The 21,954-nt window shown below is 54.9% G+C and overlaps 1 protein-coding gene across 5 annotated transcripts in view; it reads right to left on the minus strand.

Annotated features, from left to right (window-relative positions):
* Positions 1 to 1,423: 1,423 nt before the first annotated feature.
* LOC105479077 (splA/ryanodine receptor domain and SOCS box containing 1) overlaps positions 1,424 to 21,954 on the minus strand; it is a 75,045-nt gene continuing 54,514 nt past the window's right edge. For all 5 annotated transcript variants that reach the window (XM_011736892.3, XM_011736899.3, XM_011736886.3 and 2 more), the window contains exons 2-3: positions 12,255 to 13,096; positions 1,424 to 1,697 (exon numbers count right to left, since the gene is read on the minus strand). In XM_011736892.3, coding sequence (XP_011735194.1) covers positions 1,570 to 1,697; positions 12,255 to 12,948 — 822 coding nt within the window. In that variant the 5' untranslated portion in view covers positions 12,949 to 13,096 and the 3' untranslated portion in view covers positions 1,424 to 1,569. The remainder of the gene's footprint in view (positions 1,698 to 12,254; positions 13,097 to 21,954) is intronic.

The raw sequence follows: 21,954 nt of genomic DNA on the forward strand, positions 1-21,954 counted from the left end.
AGTCTTGGCACCAATTTTGTGCTTTAAAAAATATACTCCACTGGAAGATTTACTTAAAAAAAGGTACTCTACAGCAGCTGTTTAAAACATAATTCTTACAAATATATATATATGTATGTATATATATTAAACATTTTAAACAAATAAAGTCATCTATTGTACCTGTGCAGAAATGAACCAAAGTTAGACTCTTAAGAGAGTTAACTTCAAGCTCAAAGAAATGGCAAAGGCGGTGGCAGGTGCTGGGGTATGCAACGTGGAGGGGTTGCCAGGGACAGAGCACCCCTCTCTTGCCGGCAGCCGAGCCACCCCTCTTGAGGCTCTGAGAGGGGTTGGGATCAACTGGGGCTGTTTCCCTGGGCCCGGAGCCCCAGCTGGGGTGCTGAGCAGAGACCCGCGCTGGCTTCTGTGAGGCTTGACTCTGCCCCTAGCTTCTCAGGGAATGGAGACCCACTCGCCCTCCCTTCTTAGTTCCGGGGGTCCTCTGGCACACCCAGAGCTTCTGAGGATGTACTTGGGAAAACTCAGCTAGAAAAGCAAAAGCAAAATCAAACTCACACCAAAAGACCCACAGAAGACTAAAGAAATGCAACCATGTGCAAGGATGCCTGAGCCCAAGAGTTAACTGGCTACCTGGAGACCCAGGGGAATTGCTGCAGCCCTTCCAGATGGGCCCCCGAAGACACCCAGACTGCATGTGAGGCTCTTCCTCCCTGAAGGGCCTGCTAGGGAACTTGGAGCAGAGCTCTCTGGAAACTGCAGGGCAAGGGACCCAAAGACACACTTGTGCCTGGGCACGTGTGCACATGTGCCCAGGGAGGGCGGGCAAGGCATACACATCCCAGGGAGGGCACAGGTGGGAGGAAAGTAACAGAACAGCCAGAGAGAGGGGACTGAAACAAGGTTTCCTTTCTAGATGGAATAAATAAATGGCTTTTGTTATTGTTAAAAGAATAAATACAGGGTATGGGGCACCAACAGCCGGGAGGGATGCTGGGTGCTTATTTGCCTGCGGACGGTCCTTGGTTTCTGCTTTGGGGTCCATGGTGAGTTTCTGACGTCCTGAGCTTTATCTGTCATGGCATGGCCCTACTGGGCTGGGCACCCATGGCGGGGCACCAGCCCTTGTCTAAGCACCTCTTAGTACCCCTGGTATCTGCTCTCAGAGCTGTGGCACCACCTGCCACCCCCACCACCCTGGGACCCCAGGTGGCTGCAGCCTTCTCCCAGAGATGTGGGGAGCACCCGTCCCACCCCGAGAGCAGATTGGAGCTCAACGTAGGGCTTTCGTAGAAGTTTATTCTCTGTGTCTTTTCTCAAAGAGGGGTTGTATATGGACGGCATGCAGGGACGCTGCCTTCTGCTGATGTCGGGAAGGGGGAAAGAGGAGCCTGTGTTGGAATCGGTCCTTGTCCCATGGAGGCAGCCACGGAGGATGAGGGAAGACCAGGGACCTCTGTCCATGGCTGTGGATGCCGGTCCAAGGCGCAGGGTATGGCGGCCCCAGCGGCGGGTGGCTCAGTGAGGTGGCACCAGGTGGCTGTCGTGCTGGCGGTCCGATGGCGAACATCACTGGTAGAGGAGGTAGGCCTTGAGGGAAGCCGGCAGCGGCAGCGTGTGGATCTCCCCCAGGCGCTCCTTCCCCAGGGCCAGGCGCACCGAGCGGCGGCACAAATCCATGAGCGGCAGCGGCTCGGCTAGGGAGACAGAGAAACTGCAGGTCAGCGCAGTTGGGTGGGTGCTCAGCAAACAGCGCTAACCACGGCAGCAATATTATCACTGATTAGTGTTCATTCAAATCAGTAAAGAAACAATTAAAAATGCAGTGCTTTGATTTTCATTTTAAATTTAGCATGTGAATAGCTACCAACAGGAGCCCACCCTGGGCTGGGCACCTGGGCAAGCCCTCTGCTAACACTCATTGAATCCTCCCAGTGGTTTCTTATGAATGGCTTAATAGTCACAGACACCATTACCTTCATCCCCATTTTGCAGATGAGGAAACTGAGGGACAGAGTCTAAATGACTTGCCAGGGGTCGCCCTGCTGGCAGGAGATGGAGCTAGGTGTCGAACCCAGGCCATCCCTGCTCTTCCCCACTGGTGACTCTGCCTGTCCAGGCCAGCAGCCGCCGTTGGAGCCTGTGGGTCGCAGCACATGGAAGCCAGCTCTTCCCGGCACGCAGCCCCAGCACTGGACCCCACGCAGGCTTCAGGAAGGGAATCATTTTCTGTTACCAGCTGCTCTCAGATACCGTTCTCACCTCTATTTTAAAGCTGAAGGCCAGCTGGGCATGGTAGCTCATGCCTGCAATCCCAGCACTTTGGGAGGCCGAGGTGGGTGGATCACTTGAGGCCAGGAGTTCGAGACCAGCCTGGCCAATATGGTGAAGCCCCGTCTCTACTGAAAATACAAAAATTAGCTGGGCGTGGTGGTATGCGCCTGTAACCCCAGGTACTCAGGAGGCTGAGACAGGAGAATCGCTTGAACCTGGAGGCGGAGGTTGCAGTGGGCTGAGATCGCACCACTGCACTCTAAACTGGGTGACAGAGCGAGACTCTGTCCAAAAAAAGAAAAAAGAACTGAGGACACACAGGCACAGAGAGGACACCCAGTGTGCCAAGGGTTAAGAGCTGGGATCTGAATCCAGGCAGCCTGGGCCCAGTGTCCATGCCCTTAGCCACTAACCGTGCTGCAAATGAAGACATGGCAAACCCTGTGTTGAATCACACGTGACAGGCCTGGCTGGCCCCATGGACTGAAGGCGTCATTTCTGTGCCACACGGAGCCAGAGAAACCCCGGGTGTCTGTGTTTCTGTCTGACAGTGAGGCCGAGGGTCCAGGCCAAGCTCAGGCCTCAGGAAACTGGAAATGCCAGCCCAGCTTCAGCTGATCCCCCAGAGCTGCCTCGGCCTTCTCCCCACAACTGCCCCAGGCACATGGGGCCCTCTCACAGCCAGGGGAACTTGGGCAGAGCTGCCTCAAGCCCCAGGGTTACAGAGCGCTTGCAGCTGCAGCCTCCTGGGCACCTCCGTCCTGCGTTCCCAGAGCCCCCAGCCTTGCCTTCCTACAAAGGAGGCTGTGTTCATTCAGCTGCACCTCAGATGAGCCGGCAGCTTCAGATCTTGGGAGTCTGAAACTCATGCCTTCCAAGGTTCCTGAGCTTGGAAGCCTGCGTGGCCCTGCTCACCGGCTTCGCCATGGCAGACTCCTCTCTGCTCTCTTTCCTGAAACCAGGTACGAGTAAGCACACCTGGACCTTCACGGGACCGCCCATGCTGTTCTGCAGATGGAAAGCCCTGAAACCAACGGATCTGAGGCTTCATCCAGGGTCTCCCCTTGACTTTGAGACTCCTTTGTGAGCAAAATAAAGTCAGCCCCCAAAACTAAAAGAACCCACAAAACTCCATCCTACCAGTAAAAAGTGGATTAAAGTTCTTCAGTATTCACCAATGTGTCTCAAAAATATGAAAATCAATTACTGAAGACCAAACACTATGGGTGGGGCATGGCAGAATGGAGAGAGGCTGCTTATGGGCACAGGCTTTCTTTTTGGGGTGATGAAAATGTTCTAAAATTGTTTCCCAGGTCTCACCACACGAGAGGCCACTGAACTGGATACTTTAATGGGTGAATTGTACGGTATGTGATTTATAGCTCAGTAAAGCTGTTACAAAATAAAAGAATGAAGCTTAGGCTTGATAATGCATTTACTAAACCCCAAGCTTTAAAAGAAGAGGGACCAGGTCAGGCACAGTGGCTCAGACCTGTAATCCCAGCACTTTGGGAGGTGAAGGACGGAAGACTGCTTGAGCCCAGGAGTTTGAGACCAGCCTGAACAACATAGGGAGACCTCATCGCTACAGAAAATAAAAATGAGCCAGGACTTGGGAGACTGAGGCGAGAGGATCAGTTGAGCCCAGAAGGTCAAGGCTGCAGTAAGCTGTGACCGCGCCACTATATTCCAGCCTGGGCAACAGAGTCCTTGTCTCAAAAATGAAAAGAGGCCAGGTGTGGTTGCTCACGCCTGTAATCCCAGCACTTTGGGAGGCCAAGGTGAGCGGATTACCTGAGGTCAGGAGTTTGAGACCAGCCTGGCCAACATAGTGAAACCTCGTCTCCACTAAAATTAGTATACAAAAATGAGCAAGGCATGGTGGCCTGGGCCTGTAATCCCAGCTACTCGGGAGGCTGAGGCAGGAGAATCGCTTGAACCTGGGAGGTGGAGGTTGCAGTGACCCGAGATCACACCACTGCACTCCAGTCTGGGTGACAGAGCAAGACTCCGTCTCAGAAAAACCACCACCACCACCACCACCACCACCACCAACAACAACAACAACAAAAACCCAAACTGAAAAAATAAACAAACAAAAGAAGAGGGACCACTGCTCTTCATCCTCCATGGACGGTCACAGCCACAGCTGCTGACAAGGAACTGAAACGTTCAGTGTTTTTAATGGAGAATTTTGAAAGGGGCCTTTCGTGGCCAGCTTAGGATGATTAAGAGGAGCTCTGCTTGGAGATGAAAGGAGGAACAAAATAACCTCAGGTCCTTTAAGGTCCAGGAGCCCACAGATCCCTCGTGGATGGGGCGGGACTGGGTTCCCCCACCCAGCGGTTCACAGGGTTGGGTTTCTCTCGGGTGAAGCACCAGCCTGGTGACTCCAGACCCTGACCTGGAGCAGATCCCTCTGTCTGCCTGGACTTGTTTCCTCATCTGTAAGACACGGAATCCAGACCAGATTCTCCCCAAAGCCCCATGCAGCCAAGATTCTGAAGGCCAGAAGTGCTTATCGCAGCCCTCGGCCTGGCCTGGCTTGGCGGTCGGGAGTGCGTCTTCCCACAGAGAAGTGGGGAATTTGGAGGTGTGTTCTCTTCTCTGCTTGGGAGCACGCCTGCATCTGGCCTTCATCGGGGCCAAGGGGCCTGGGCTGCCCTGAGCTCCCTCCCAGGAGGATGTGGCTCACCCCCACTGGAAGGTGGAGGGGTTCTCCGTGGTGGCTGGAAGGCACCTGAGAAAGCTTCAAGAGTCACTGAATGTGGCCCAAGAGCTCTGCCAGGCTGCAGCAGCGAGGGCTGAAAGCGAGTTCTGTCGCTACCCTCTTGGTGTAATGGGTTTCAAATCAACCTATGTAAATGAATGAGCACCTAAGCTTCCCAGGGATGGGCATAGCAGCCAGAGGCCCCAGGCCACAGGACAGGTGCCCACCCCCTCGGTGTTTCTAGGACTGGTGCGGTGGCTCATGCCTGTAATCCCAGCACTTTGGGAGGCCGAGGTGGGCAATCACCTAAGGTCAGGAGTTTGAGACCAGCCTGGCCAACGTGGCAAAACCTCATCTCTACTAAAAATACAAAAATTAGCCGGGTATGGTGGTACAAGGCTGTAGTCTCAGCTACTTGGGAGTTTGAGGTAGGAGGATTGCTTGAACCTAGGAGGCGCAGGTTGCAGTGAGCTGAGATGGCGCCACTGCACTACAGCCTGGGTGACAGAATGAGACTCCATCTCCAAAAAAAAGAAAAGAAAAAAAAAAGTTTCTAAACTGCAGAGGCCCCTGAGCCCCCAGCTCCATCCAGCACCTTGAGTGGCTGACACTGCAGCCCCAGCCCCAGTCATGGCTTGTGGGGTACCAGTCGTGTGCCTGGTGGGGACTGTGACCCCAACCTACAGATGGGGAAATGGGCTTGGAGAGGTGAGAGTTAGGGGTCCAAGGTCTGAGAGCCATGGACTCCAAAGGGATGAGGCCCTCCAGCTGGCGCAATCCATCCCCTGTGAATGCAGCTGTGTGGGGTGGAGGACTTGCCACAGCCTGGCCATCTCTGGATCCTACTGAATAAACCAGTTAGGGACGGGTCATGGGATCCACCAAGATGGGCTACAGAAGCGACAGTGAATGGCTGCAGTGATGCGTTATGAGCTGAAAATAGGACCAGAGTCACCCAGGCATCCTGTGAATGGGTCTATTCTCTGGGGCCTCAAGTACATAAACAGGTCACGCCTCCTTGATCTTGCAGGAGGAAACTGATGGCGCATGGGGCCCGGCCTGACTGCTTTCCAAAGGCTGGGCAGAGACCAAGAATGCACGGCCACAGAAACAGACGTGGGCTTTGCGCCGTGAAAAAAATGCCCAGCCCCCGTTCCAGCTGGTCACTACCAGGACCAGGGAGTTCTCCCCAACCTCCACACTCTTGACTGGGGGCTGCCAGCTTTGCACCCAGCTCCAGCCACAAACCCAGGTGCCTGCTGAAATCCACCGAGGGGGTGGGCACCTGTCCTGTGGCCTGGGGCCTCTAGCTGCTATGCCCATCCCCGGGAAGCTTAGGCGCTCATTCATTTAAATAGTTTCTTTGAGGCCGGGCGCGGTGGCTCAAGCCTGTAATCCCAGCACTTTGGGAGGCCGAGACGGGCGGATCACGAGGTTAGGAGATCGAGACCATCCTGGCTAACACGGTGAAACCCCGTCTCTACTAAAAAATACAAAAAACTAGCCGGGCGAGGTGGCGGGCGCCTGTAGTCCCAGCTGCTCGGGAGGCTGAGGCAGGAGAATGGTCTAAACCCGGGAGGCGGAGCTTGCAGTGAGCTGAGATCCGGCCACTGCACCCCAACCTGGGCGACAGAGCAAGACTCTGTCTCAAAAAAAAAAAAAAAAAAAAAAAGTTTCTTTGAATGAGAGGGTGCAATGCTGAATGAGCAGCAAAGAAATCAGGAAGTCAATCAGGAGCTATTTCTGGGAGCAGAAGGCTGAGGAACTGGAAGAGACGGTGCACCAGCTTCCACATTTCTGTGAGAAACGGCTACCTGGTGGCCAACGTGAACATGCACAGCCCCAGAGCCCACGACTGTCTCGCCGTTCCCTGAGAGATTTCAACCCAATTCAAGCATCAAGAGTGTGGCGCTGTGCCCAGTTCATGGGCTGAATGAATGCGCTGTGGAACGGTGAGGTCAAAGAAAAACGTTCCGTATCAGAGAATGCCCCGGCTTCTGCACTGTCCTCACTGACAGCTGTCATGGCTCCTGTGGCTGGCCCTGCAAGCAGCTTGTGGGGACCATGCTCCAGGACATGGATCCTAGAATGTCACGGGTGGGGCGGCCGTCATAGATTGTGTGTGTATTTTCCTCTACACTAAGCAGTTCTTACGAAAGAGCACAGCCAAACACAACGTGGAGCCTTTGTCCTTGTCAACTGGGGAAGGACGCCTGAGATCCATCTAGGTGATCAGACACCCTCGGTCCCCTATCCCCCCTGACCTCTGATAGCCTGTGGTCCTCATATGACCAGACCTTCTGGAGGCTGTGGGGAATAGGGTCTGGAACGACCCCTCCCCAACATGGAAGGAAGGAAGGGAGGGAGGGCAGGTGCGCAGGCCGGCAGGCCAGCCAGCCCTGGTGGCGGGGGTATCAGTCTCCTGAGGAGTAGCTCCCTGCAGAGCCCGGCTGGAGTGGAGGGCAGGAAGGAGGCACCCGGGAGGAGGCGCTGATCTTGAGGAGACGAGCTGACCTTCCCTGAACCTTCAACCACGACAAACCACAGCAAACCCATGTGGGAGCCATTAAAGAAAATTCGAAAATGCGGAACTGCACGGAAGATGCCTCCTCAGTGGGAGTCTTCAAAGCAGTGCGGGTGGAGCCAGAGAACCCGCGAGGTCAGGGGCTCTCCCTGGACTGCCTGCCAGCCTGCTGCTTGCAAACAGGCTTTTCCACATCTCCAGGGAGGGTGGCGGGCAGGCCTGGGGACAGGCCAGGCCCTGTGTCTCCCCACTTAGCAATGGCCATCTCCACTCCTGCCCCCCAGGAAAGAGAAGGAGGATGACACAGCAGCCTCTCTGGCTGCATCCTCAGCACAAGGCCTTGTGCCTCAAGCCTTGAGGAGGAATCAGAGCATGGGGCCTGTGGCCCCAGCTGGCTGGGCAGTGGGGAGACCGCATGAGGAAACGTCAAGAACTCAGTGCCCCTGCTTCTGCCCGGCCATGGCCTCAGTGTGGAAGCAGGGACTCTGCCGTGGGGGGCGGGGTCTGCCTGGCATGCAGGAAAGAGGCCACAGGGGGCAGTGGGCTGGGAGATCCCCGGGCAGGCACACACGCAGGGTAACTGCCTGAGCGGCCCTGCAAACAGCTGCCCCTCGCTAACATCGAACCCAGGTGTGGCAGGGACACTGATGACTCTCCACATGTCCCAGGGAGTTGGAACTACCTCCACTTCCAAGACAGAGACAGCAAAGCCCCAGACCTCGCCCAGGGTGGCAGCTCTGAAGCCGCCTATATGCAGACAACTCCCCCACTGACCGCTTTCCAAGACTGGGCTCACAGGGCCCCCTCGATGTGTCGAAGAAGCGTCTCAAATGTAACATCTCCTCCTCCTTCGGGCCTTCCCATCTCGGGTCAGCAGCCCCCACCTTCCAACTGCTCAACCCAAACACCTCGAGTCACCTTGGTGCTTCCCTTTCTCATCACATCAAGTCCATGGATGAGCCCATTCCAAAGAGTCCCGGAACTGGGCGGCCCTGCCCCACCTCCGTGGCTTCCATCCTGGACCAAGCACCCATCACCTCTTACCAGGACAAGCCTGGCTCCTCCCTGGCCTGGCCTCTCAGAGGCCACTCCTGCCCCTGCCGTCCATTTCTATAAAGCAGCCAGAATGATACTTTTTTTCTTTTTTTCCCCAGAGATGGGGTCTTGCTCTGTTGCCCAGGCTGGAGTGCAGTGGTGCAATCTTGGCTCACTGCAACCTCCACCTCCTGGGTTCAAGCAATTCTCCTGCCTCAGCCTCCCGAGTAGCTGGGATTACAGGCATCCACTACCACACCCGGCTAATTTTTGCATTTTTAGTAGAAACGGGGTTTCACCATGTTGGCAGGCTGCTCTCAAACTACTGACCTCGTGATCCACCTGCCTCAGCCTCCCAAACTGCTGGGATTACAGGTGTGAACCACCAGGCCCAGCCGCAGAAAGACACTTCTAAAACACAAGATGCTGCCTCAATAAGCGCCCGGAGGTGTCGGGTTAAGCGGGTTGAGGCTGGCAGCACTAACACCCACACCTCCCCCTATCGCCATGCTGCAGCGGAGCTGTGACAGTGCCCCACCCTCCAATGTTTTGCTCAGTGTCCCAAGAACGACCACATCTATTTTCCAATCTGGAGCCTCTAAAGTCAACTGACCACGTGGCCCAGGGCCCGTTCATGTCTGAGCAGGACTTGCCGGGCATCTGATTCTGGTGGAGAGGAAAAAACATCCTCGTCATTGACTAATAGTGCTCTGCTGTGATGCTCGGAGTGGCCATCCAGATTCCAGTTCACAGATGCGGTTCCCAAATACTGATTCCCAATCTTGTATCTCCCGCTCACCCAACACCTTTAGGATTTTCCAAACAAGGAAACTTATGAACGCATCCAACCTTCCGTCTCAGGCAGAGCTAACTGAGCAGGAAATCACCTATTCACAGGACACGTGTCTGCACCTCCAGGAGTGGGTGGGCGGAACTCTGTTCAAATAGGCTCCAGTGCCCTCCCGGCCACTCCGGGGGTCTGTGTACTGTATTGGAGCTGGGATATATAACCATGAAGCTGTGCAAACCCAGAGCTCATGACAGTATTGGGGGCATTTCCTGAAAGACACAGGGCTGGAAATCTTCATGGATCCCCCACGGTCTCAGTGGCCAGGCAACAAGAGCAGGCCTGGCAGTCTCCTCATCTGTCTGTCTGCAAAGAATGAACATTAACCTCCCTGGCTCCGTGACCACCCCTTGGCTGGGAGGAGGGAGGCAGGGCTGAGGGCCAGGGCTCCTCAAGATCCTAGGTCCTGGGCAGGGCTCCCAATCCACACCCATCCCAGCTTGAGGCAAACTGGCTGTGGATGTGGTGCCACTCATTTCTGACACCTGGGGAGACAAACACAGACCTCACTCTGCTGGTTCCCTCATTCAGTTCCGAGGTGACTACTTCCCCAGGGAGGTTACCTGCTGGCTGCAGACCCGGCCACCCACCTCTTCCAGGAGTCCCATGACCTAGGGGCACCAGGCTGCATGGACGAGGACCAAGCAGCCCTGGGAGCCTGCACCACAGACGTCGTGTGTGGCTGTCAACTCGCTGCCATCACAATCAAAGTCACAGCAGAGGACCAAGAAAAAGAGAGGTGGGGAGGCTTCCAAAGAGAAATATGTAAGCATTTGCACATGCCTGACCACCCCAACACTTTCCCCAGTATCTTTCAAAGGTTGAGGTGGGGGAGGAGGAACAGGAGGAGGACCTCCTTCTCCAGGAGAAACTGCAGGCTTGGAGACTTGAACACAGAGTCAGCATCTGTATTCCTGACCTCTGGTGGGGGGCCTCACCCCCCTCTGCCTCTTGCCTGGCCTGCAGGGTGGGGTTAGAACTCAGGGTGCTGAGCCAAAACTGCCCTTTAAGGACAGTCAGCCCATGGGCGGATGGAGTTTTCCAGCCCCCTTGCTTCCCGATGTGGGACTTGCAGGCGGTAGAAGGGACTCATGCAGGCAAGGAGCTCTGAGAGAGGGCCATGCATGGGGTGAGCTGTTCTGCAATGCCAGGCCCTCCTGCTACCACGGGCTCCCAGCTGGGCAGCCATGGAGCCTCCATTCCCACACCAGCACAATGTTCCTGCACATGGGCTGCATTTACACAGTCTGAGAAAGTCCACTCCCCTTCCCAAAGGGACAGGTGGAATTCGCTGTTGACTCAGCCTGTTTCTGATCTGCGTGCTCCTCCCCAAATTCATGACTGAACAAGTCCCTCGGGACTGTATCTCAAAGGAGCCCACTCAGAAGCCTCCAGCAGGCTTCTGAGAGACTCTAAGCTTGTGTAATGAGTGAGAGAGGTCACTAGCGTTCATTTACCAGAGAGGCCCTAGTATCCCCAAGGTTACCAACCCCAGCTTGATAATATGCTGGCAACTGGGCTAGAATTTGGTCAACTGAGGATCAAACCTGGAGGCAGGTCACCCAGAGAAACAAAGACCACCTACTCATTAATTCATCCATCTATCCATTTATCTATCAATTCATTAGTCTATCTGCTTTCCATCCACTCATCCATCCGTTCACTCATCCATCCGTCCATCCACCCACCCATCCACCTGTTCATTTATTTATCCATCCATCTATCCATCCACTCATTCATCCATCCATCCATCACTCATCCATCCATCTGTTCACTCATCCATCCACCCACTCATCTATCCATCCATCCACCCACTCATCCACCCATTCATTTATCCATCCATCCATCCAACCATCCATCCATCCATCCATCCATCCATCCATCCACCCACCCACCCACTCATCCACCCATCCATTTATCCATCCATCCATCCAACCATCCATCCATCCATCCATCCACCCACTCATCCATCCACCCACTCATCCATCCATCCATCCACCCACTCATCCACCCATTCATTTATCCATCCATCCATCCATCCAACCAACCATCCATCCATCCATCCATCCACTCATCCATCCACCCACTCATCCATCTGTTCATTTATCCATCCATCTATCCATCCATCCACCCACCCACCCACCCATCCATCTGTTCATTTATCCATCCATCCATCCATCCACTCATCCATCCATCCATCCACCACTCATCCATCCATCTGTTCACTCATCCATCCACCCACTCATCCACCCATTCATTTATCCATCCATCCATCCATCCATCCACTCATCCATCCACCCATCCACCCACTCATCCATCTGTTCATTTATCCATCCATCCACCCACCCACCCACCCATCCATCTATTCATTTATCCATCCACTCATTCATCCATCCACTTTTTCATCCACTCATCCATCCATCAATCTAAACACTCATCCACCCACCTACCTACCCATCCACCCATCCGTCCATCCTTTTGTTCAACCACTTATCTATCAATCCAAACATTAATCTATTAATCTATCAATTCATTATCCACTCATCCATCCATTATTCACTCATCTATCCATCCATTCATCATCCATCCATCCAACCAATCATTCATCCACCTATTCATTCATCATCCATCATCCATCCATCTGTCCATTCATTCATGAGGCACCGTTAGGTAATCTAGCAGACTCTGGGTAGAATTCCTCACTTAACCAGGTGCAAAAGTTGCCTCTGAGGGTCTGAATACACTGGAATATCAACTTTAAAACACCTTAGTTCCAATGACTGTATCAACTTTTGGCCTAAGCCCAGCCAGGACCATGGGGACAGAGAGAGGGCATTGCCTCTGACAGCAGAGGGGACACTTACGATCGAGTCCGTTCAAGTAGCGCATTCGGATCTCACAGTGGCCCCAGACGGCACTCACTACAGGATACAGTTTTTTGCCCTTGAGTCCCCGAAAAGCCACTCCCATGTACTGTCCATCCACAATGAAGCTCAGCGTCCCATCGTCCATGTCCAGGGCTACCAGGAAGGAGTCAGGGACAATGAATGTCTCATCTGGTTCCAGAAAGGCTGGGTATGTTTTGCTTGGCTGGTTCTTGCCATCATGGTAGAGCCGGTTGCGCCCCAAATCCCAGCCCCAGGACTCGTGATTATTCCCCACGAGGGTAGTGTACCCGACTGAGTGCAGGGGGGCGTCTGCCGTCGCCACCCCCACCACGGCGTGTGTGCCCCGCTGTCTCATAGCCCATGTGATCTGCCACACGTGCAGCCCACGGGTATACCCGACTTTGCCCCTGATAGCGTCTGTGCTCTGGGCCACCGGATGCCGGTGAAAGATGAGTTTGTCGTCTTCCTTCACGAAGACGTTGAGCGACCGGTCGTTGTTGTTCCATGAATGCAGCAGCTGGACGTCGTAGGACACAGGGGGCATGTCCAGTAGCAGATCCAGCCGGGTGGGCTTGCAGTAATCCAGACCCTGGAGCTCCTGCTTCAGGGGCCGGTACGTGGGGTCCCTCATGTCCACAGTCTTGATCCCTCCAGTGACCTTCTGACCCATGTTCGCCCTGGTTTCACCTTCTCACCGACTCCCAAGGCAAACTCATCAATCTCGTGGTCTCGTCTCCAGTATTCTGATCGGGGCCAGACAGAATTCCTAAGGCGGGCTGCCAGGAGACCTCTGCAAGCTGCACAGCGTTCAGTATTGCCTAATGGACGGAAAGACAAACAACCGGTGAGCGGGGCTGCGGGATGAAGGGGAAAGTTAACCCGGAGGTCGAGGCGACCACATCAGCACGTCCCGGCAGCCTGCACCTGGGCTCCGTCACGCCTGACATGGACAGGCTGGAGTCTTGGCGTGGAATGAAATCCCCCGTTCCCTGGCTAGTTTGTCACAAAGGAAAGGGGCTGTCCATCCACCCGGCAGACTGCACGGAGAGGTGGGCTTGGGGGCTGCGCGTCACCCTCATCTGTGTTGGGTGCAGGCATACGGCTGATGCCCACCAAATACCTCATCAGGGTTCCACAAGACGGCAGGCCATGGTGTCACAGAACCAGGACTCAGCCACGACAGTGGGCATCTGCTTGGTCAAAACAGAGGGAGGTGGTTGGCCCTTGCCTTGCTGTTCAGAGGGGAAGTGGAGCCCCAGGTAGCAGCAGAGGCTGTGAGGATGCCAATCCCAGCTCCTCCTCCCCGTCTCTGTCTCTGTCACAGCCACCTCCAGCAGACGCACCACCAATTCACTCCAGAGAAGGGCTCTCTGGTGCAGTCGGACGGTTCAACTCAGGCGTCTGTGTACGCTTGGCGGGGAGGGCCCCAGGAGCCTCCTCCGCCAGCAACATTCTTCTCAAGGGCAGGCCTCGATTCAGACAGCATGGGGGGCTCATCCCCCGACCCCCAGGAGTTCTTAGATGACTGACCACCTCTTTTTCCTGCCCACACCCTTCAACTAGAAGCCAGGGTTTCGCCCTCTGGGTCTCAATAGCACGTCTAGGGAGGAGAGTCCAACACTAAGATGCCTCGTTCCTCTCTGGCCTCACCATTCCCTGGGTCCTTCAGGAGGGAGAACAGGGACTCCAGGATGGGAGAGAGATCTCACTGCATCATCTACCCCATCCTCTCCACTGGCAGCCCAGGAAGAATTCTTTTTTTTTTTTGAGACAGAGTCTTGCTCTGTCACCCAGGCTGGAATGCAGTGGTGTGATCTCGGCTCACTGCAACCTCCACCTCCTGAGTTCAAGTGATTCTCCTGCCTCAGCCTCCGGAGTAGCTACGATTACAGGCACCCACCACCATGCCTGGCTAATTTTTGTACTTTTAATAGAGACGGGGTTTCACCATGTTGGCCAGGCTGGTCTTGAACTCCCTGACTTCAAGTGATCCACCTGGCCTGGCCTCCCAAAGTGCTGGTCAGGAAGAGTTCTATCCAAGGAGGAGAAGGCAGCAGAAGATTTGAGCCTCGTTCAAGAGAGAAGTTGCTTTCTGCCATCAAGAACCTCCTTGGTCTCTGGAAGGGACCAGAGAGGCCAGGGAGAGCAGCCTGGTTTGGGGTCAGGCTCCTAGGATCAACCAGGCCAGAGGCAAGGCAGGCTCCTGGCTGAAAATGGTACTAAAGGAGCCTGTGGGGGTGCCTGGGCGGTAGGCCATCGGAGCCTTGGCTGCCGGGAGAGAGTCATGCTGGGTCGCTTGTTACTAGGGTGCCCGAGTAAAGGAGACAAAGAGAATCCAAAGGAACCCGGAGTGGGGGAGGCCGTGGGCTCCCAGACACAGGGAAATCCAGGAATCTCAGAGGGCTGGCCTCCCCGTTCAGTGTGGGGCCAGCCAGGCCAGGCTCTGCAGTGGGGCTGGCCTCCAGCTCCCTCTTAGCTGGGAAGAGGCCCCATGAGACCCTGTCCCCGGGGCAGCGAGGCCTCCAGGAAGTTTGGTCCTGGCAGAAACTTCCCATGTGGGAACCCTTGGTGCCCGACCCCCTTATCTCAGGGGTCAGGTCATGCTTCTCGCCCTCCCCTTTCTGATGTGAGACAGAGGGTTCTTTTTTTTTTTTTTTTTTTTTTTGAGATGGAGTTTTGCTCTTGTTGCCCAGGCTGGAGTGCAATGGCGCGATCTCATCTCACTGCAACCTCCGCTTCCTGGGTTCAAGCGATTCTCCTGCCTCTGCCTCCCAAGTAGCTGGGATCACAGGCGCCCACCACCGCACCCAGCTAATTTTTTCTATTTAGTAGAGGCCAGGTTTCACCATGTTGTCCAGGCTGCTCTCGAACTCCTGAGCTCAGGTGATTCACCCACCTCGGCCTCCCAAAGTGCTGGGATGACAGGCGTGAGCCACCACGCCCAACCCCAAGACAGAGGGTTTTGATCTCAGGGGCACGGTCATCTCTTCAGAGACAGGGTAGGACTCCTTGTGTCCAGTGTCTGCAGAACCATTAGAGCGGAGGTGTACCCTCTGCAGCCTGGAGGGCCACCCTGGTTCCAGAAAGTTCTGTGAATACTGTGACCTCACATCCATGATCTCCCAGGAAAATCCCATTTTCAAGCTTTCAGTTCCATCTCCTCTCCTGGGAGCCACTGAAACCTCGAGGACTCCCTCTATGCTGCTGCAGAGGGGCACCCCGTGGCTTTGGGGCCTGCGCCTCAAGCTGCGGGAGCGGGAGAGAGTTAGGTCTGATGTGGCGCCAGTGTGGCCTTCCCTGAATTCCCCTCTTCCCCAACCTCCACTGGAGCATTTTCTGAGCTGTAGGAAGGCCGGGCCGAGGCGGCTCTGGAGGTCAGAGCTGCAAGGAGTGGGGGCGAAGAGGACAACCCCTATCTCTGTCTGGACACCCCCTCCAGCTTGGTGCCCAGGAACCTCTCCATATTCTCAATTCCGCAGGGTCTTGTGGGCACAGAGGTCAGCTCTCTGGGAGGACGGGGCGCGAATTACTTTCTAAGAGAGCTAGTTCATGTCGCGCTTCCCGCAGCGTAGCCCCTCCACAGCCCCCCTGCCGCTCAACTGTCGCAGCAGGGAGGACCTTTCTCCTGGGATCTCGTCTGTCATGGAAGATCCGCCCTCTCTCCACGTGTGGGAGCAGGTGGGAAGAGTGGGGAGGAGGCTGGGGGAGGGAGGGGAGGGTGGGAGAGAAAGGTGGCGGGGAGGGGTCCTCTAGCAGGTAACTGAAAATGCTAGGAGGGACCGTAACAGGGAGGTTGAGGGGGGAAGAGGCGAGGAGAGCAACACCTCAGAGGGGGAGAAAGGGTGAAGTGGGGTGAGACGGGGAAGGATGGGGAGGGAGCGGAGGGAGGGGAGGGAGCTCTCGGGCTAATAAACCCAGGCCTGAACACACAGAATGTCTGTCTCAGCGAGACCGGAGATCAGTTTTTTCTGAAATGGGCGAGATAGTAAATGCCTGGCTTTGAGGGCCAGACAGTCTCTGCTGTTGTCGCGCAAAAGCAGCCACAGACGGGACATAAATAAACGCATGTGGCTGAGTTCCAGAAAACTTTATTTATAAGGACAGGCCGGCCTGGGGTCCGCCAGCCAGAGCTTAAGACGGGGCCCTGCGTCGACTCCACTTAAGACACAGCCCTGTGGGGCTGGGGCAGGCATTAGCCGGATGGTGGTGTGGCGGGGGGGTCCCTGGAGGCTGGGCCAGCCTCATCCCAGAAACAGCCACCAGAAAAGGGTGGCTTCACCCCGACGTGGGACATCCACTGTCTGTCTGTCCAGGTCAGTTCCACAAGCTCTCCTAGTTCTGAGATGCCATCACCTCAGGTGGCCCAGCAAGTCCTCAACACCAATGCTGGGCTGAGCTCCCTAAACCTAACCCGAACCGCCACCCCTCCACCTCCACCCACCTTCCCCCTACCCCCTCACCCCGGCCCAGGCCTTGGATTACATGGCGGTGAGGGGTGGGGGTCTGTGGGAGGGAGGGTCTGGGAGGAGGGAGGCTGGGGAAAGAGGGTGGGGCGTTTTCCCTGGGCAGGGCAGGCAGGTAAAGGGCCTGCAGCACTGTGGGGTGACTCCCTCACAAGGGTACCCCAGGGAATGTGGCCCACCCACCCGGCCACTTCTGCCATCTGAGTCACCACCCAGGCGGTCAATCACTGTGGTGGCCCTGGGGCTACTCTTGACTCATCTGTCACCCGCCCTGTGTCCAGGCTATGGTTAAAGATGACAGTGCCTTCCCACCTTCCTGTTGTCCACACCTAGCCACCTCCTTGCTGTGCAGGAACGCTGAAGCCATCCATTTGTCCTCCTCCTTCTATTTTAAAATGTGGCCGCACAGATCCACCCTTCCTGTGGGTCCCCAGGAGCTGGACTCGCCACCTCCCCTGGAACTGCAGCCCGGCGGGCGCTTCCCCAGCCCTGTTTCCTGAAGCTTCCAAGCTCATGCGCCGAGACAGTAGCTCCAGCCACCAAGATCCACCCCGAGCTTCTCCAAGCTTCTGCTCGTTCATCTGTCACACACTTACCTAAAACTCAGTGGAGACAGTGTTCCAGAGGGGGCTGGCGTCACTGCATTTCCACTTTCATTTATTTCCTAGCCTGTGCTCCATTCACTGAACAAAGATCACTGTTCTCCCGTCTTCCTGGTCACCACATCTGGCCCAACAGAGGGACGCTGCCTTTGGGCCAAGACCCAAGGACTTGGAAGGCTGGGTTAGGGCAGACCAAGTTTAAGGTCCCTTCTAAACCAGGGGTCAGCAAACTTCTTCCATAAGGGGCCAGATAGTAACTATTTAAGGCCCTCCGGACAATATGTAAATGAATGGGCATAGGTGTGTTTCAATAAAACTTTATTTACAAAAATAGACAGTGGGCCAGATTTGGCCCAGGAGCTGTAGTTTGCCGACCCCTGTTGTAAACCCATGGAAAAATGCTAATACGATCACCATAATTCCTGGACATGGTGCTCAGGATGGGGGGTGTGTACCACCCACAGGTGCCGAGTGACATTCACAGGTGCCTGGATGGCTCCTGTTAACACTGGACCGAGACGGACATCCCTGGGCCTGGAGGGCATCCAGCACTGGGCACCACACTTCAGGCAGGAGCTGGGAGAACAGTACAGGCCCCCGCTCTGGGACCACCCCCACTTACTGCTGCTCTGAGAAGCAAATGCAGATGCCTAGGCCTTGTGGGGCCCAGCAGCACCAGAGAAGCTTCGGGGCCTGGCATTGCTGAGCAGTTGGTGAGTTTCCAGGAGGTGGGAGGACTCAGCCTTCATCCCCACCCAGGAGGAGCAAAGTACAAGCCACAAAGGGCGTGGCTTGTACTGCCCTGCAGGGCTGGAACAGGAGAGCAGAGGACAGATGTGGCCCTGCTGCTGCCACCACCACCCCCCACATACATGCAAGCACCCATGCCTACATGCACACACGTGTGTACACCCATACACACACGTGTACTCTGTGTGCCTGCACACTGACAGTAAGGGCAGCAGCTGAGACTAACAGAGGTGTCACAGTCCAGGCAGTGCCCTGGCCGGCGGCGCCTGCTCTCCACTCCCTTAGTGAAAGTTTTTATCCCCAAAAGCACATTCTTGCATTAGCCACCATGTCCCCAGGACCGCACCTGCCTCCTCCTCTGCACAACTGTCTCAGCCAAGCCCCACAACAAACCAGTTCCTGGCCTGTACCCCTCCTGCCCCACCAAACTCTACTCACTCTAAATAATGACAGTTCTCACTGCACGCAGCCCTCAGGCTGCAAGGGTCAGCTGTCGCACGCAGGGGTCCAGTGTCTGGTGCTTCCTGAAGACCAGGCTGTTACCTCATCACAGGCATGAATGCCGTGAGGGTATTTCAACCAGGAGAAAGAGTGTGTATGTGTATGTGTGTGCATGTATGCGCGGTATGCATGTGTGTGTGTAGATATGTGAGGTGTGTATGTATCTGTGTGTGTGGTGTGTCTGGATGTGTGTATATGTGTGTGGTATGTATTCATGTGTACATATGTGTGTGCTGTGCGTGCATGCATGTATATGTGTGTGCGTGTATGTACATGTATGTCGTGTGTCTTCATGTGTCTGCGTGTGTGGAGTGTGTCTGTGTGTATACATCTGTGTGTGCAGGAGCTCTAACTGCAAGACCCTCCTCCTCATGGGCATCAGGGAGCTCACCAGTCACTCTGGGTCAGGAACTCCTAGCAACATTTTCCCATAAGATCAGATTAAAGTAAAGATCAAGAAGGGTCAAGAGAGAAAAACAGCCATAAAACAGTGGCTTGGGAGCTCCCGAAAGGACCTTCCTCACACAACTGGCCCAGAGGCCGTAAGTCACGGAGAACAGCTGCATCTCATCTGGGTCGAAGAGCCGATGCTGGTGGCGGATTGTGTGTGACGCGAGTTCCCTGACACTTGCTCAGGACATGTCCCGTGGAGAGCTTCCTCCGGAGGAAGGCAGGCGAGCCGTCCACACACCCACGCTCCTGCACGCCTCGTGTCAGAGATCAGCTGTCAAATCTGACGAGCATCTATGGCGCTGGCACCAAGGCCTCAGCCTCTCATGCTCCATGTCCCTCAGCCTCACTGGTTGAGCTCAGCTGGGACAACCCCCTGACCCCACACTCACCTACCCCGAGTCCTGGCCCGGCACAGCTCGGGCCCCATCGTGCCACAAGCAGATGGGGGGATAAAGGGAGAGGACACGTCACCAATATCAAAGTCAAGCACATGGCGGGAGCGTCTGTCTCATGCATGGGAGGGCTGGGCTGGGGGAAGCAGAGAGGAGTGCAAAATGGGATGGAGGCAGGAACCACCGCCCGGACCCTCAGAGCCAGAGAGCAGCCACCGGCCCTGGAGTCACCTTGGCTTCCCCTGTAGAGGGATACACAGCCTGGAGGAGATTCTGCCTTTCCTACAACACAGTGAAGGCTACTAAAAGCTCTGGAGAAGGGGGAGGGGCTACCTGCAGGGACAGCAGATGACACGAAGCCCTGGGGTTTGGCTTCAGTGAACTTCTTCCCCCAGCAGGAGGAATACCCCACCACTACACACACACACACACACACACATTCTTGCATGAGTGAAAGGGGATGTCCCTTACACCCTTTGAGGACAAAAGCCCTCAACCCAGTGTCTCCAGAGCAGCCATGGGACGGGGGTGGGTTGGGGTCCCAAACACCCACCAGAGTTGTATGTCCGTACTGGATTTCCCGGTGGCAGCCTGGGCTCTAAGCAGATGAGCTTCCGAAAGCCCCTACTCCCTTGGCCAGCTTTGAACAGCCATTTAAGGTTGTCTGGGTCCAGGGAAGGGGCCATCTTTGGATTTGCTGGGGGCCCCAGATCTTAGTAGGAAGGAAGAAAAGAACCTCGCAAAGCCTCCAGTTTCGTGGGCTCCTCCACGCGGGGGCAGCCAGGTCTGCAGATCCACAGGGAAGAAAGCCTGGAAATGAATGCTGATCCCCAGCAGGTGGAGAGGAGTCAAAAGCATCCCCGAAGTGCACTGCTTGGGAGTCCCAGACCCAGGACAGGTGAAGGGCACCTGTCTTCAGCCTTTAATGATCTAGGGAAGCCATTCTCTCTGAAGGCCGAGGGAGCCTGGAGTGGTAGGAGAGGCAAGGCAGGCCCCTGTGGTTGGAGAGTGCCTTCTGGATACAGCCACAGTTTGCTTTCATTATGTAAGGCAGAGAGGAATGTGATGCTAGACACAGCACTACCACCGAGACAGGGGCGAGACAGTGCTGTGGCATGCACAGGGTTAAAAACAGTTGCCGTGGTGGCTCATGCCTGTCATCCCAGCACCGTGGGAGGCCGAGGTGGGTGAATCACCTGAGGTCAGGAGTTTGACACCAGTCTGGCCAACGTGGTGAAACCCCATCTCTACTAAAAAATACAACAATTAACTGGGCATGGTGGAGGGTGCCTGTAATCCCAGCTACTCGGGAGGCTGAGGCAGCAGAATCGCTTGAACCCAGGAGGCGGAGGTTGCAGTGAGCCGAGATCGTGCCACTGCACTCGAACCTGGGCGACAGAGAGAGATTCTGTTTAAAAAAAAAAAAAAAAAAAAGTTGCAGGGACTGCAAAGGATGTGGGGAAAGGACATTCCTACACAGCGTGGGTGTGTGTTGAAGGGGGACAGATCCTGAACTGGGACAGCCTTCTAGGTGTGCAGGTGCAACGAGGCAGTCCCTGTCCTGTCCATGTGCAAAATGCCCAATAATCACCCATGGCTCTTGTCCACCAAACCCTACAGGCCTGCACAGGGGCATGAGGGTGAAGATGCTGGGGACAGCATGAGTCCCACCTCGTCCACATCATGGAGCTCCATGCAGCCCCTCCAAAGTGGTGACGCAACAGAAAATGTATCGCAATGCTGTCACATTTTTAAAAGCAAATTGCAGAACAACACGCAGATCATGATGCCGTTTCTGAAAGAACAGAATTTAAAAAGATTCTCTCTGTGCACATTTATCTGTAGGTACAGAGAAAGGTCTAGAAGGATAAACATCAAACCTTTCACAACGGTTAATGCTGGTGGGTGGGAGGGAAAAAATGCTTTGAATTGAATTTTTTAAAATGCATGTATTCCTTTTGAAACTAAAATGATGTTTAAGCACACAAAAGAGAATCAAAGGCTGAGAAACAATGATTTCACGCACTATGTTTGCAAGAACAAGTTATTCCCAAAGCAATTCCTACAAGTTCTGCACCTGTGTTGCTTTTATAAAGCAAGCACAGCGTAATGTGTTGGCACTATTGTCCTGAATGCTTTATCCATGAAGGTACGTGTTAAGGATCCATAACTGGCAGAAGGGCATTTAAAATGCTTTTTTTCCTTTTAAAGAGACAGGGTCTCGCGATGTTGCCCAAGCTGCTCTCTAACTATCAAGCTCAAGCAATTCTCCTGCCTTGGCCACCCAAAGTGCTCAGATAACAGGTGTGAGCCACCATGCCCAGCCTGGCAGAAGGGTATTTAAATAAAGGATGAGAATCCTGGGGAAGCTTTGAGGCCATGCCAAAGAGGGACATTATGTCTACAGTGATCTATCCCAAGACTTCCGGTTATACTGCTTCAAAATTACAGATTTTGATTAGCCCAGTAAAAATGGGGCAGCTATCTCTCTCTACTGACCCAGAACACAAGAAGA

This window comes from Macaca nemestrina, chromosome 1, assembly GCF_043159975.1.
Source record: "Macaca nemestrina isolate mMacNem1 chromosome 1, mMacNem.hap1, whole genome shotgun sequence".
NCBI lineage: Eukaryota > Metazoa > Chordata > Mammalia > Primates > Cercopithecidae > Macaca > Macaca nemestrina.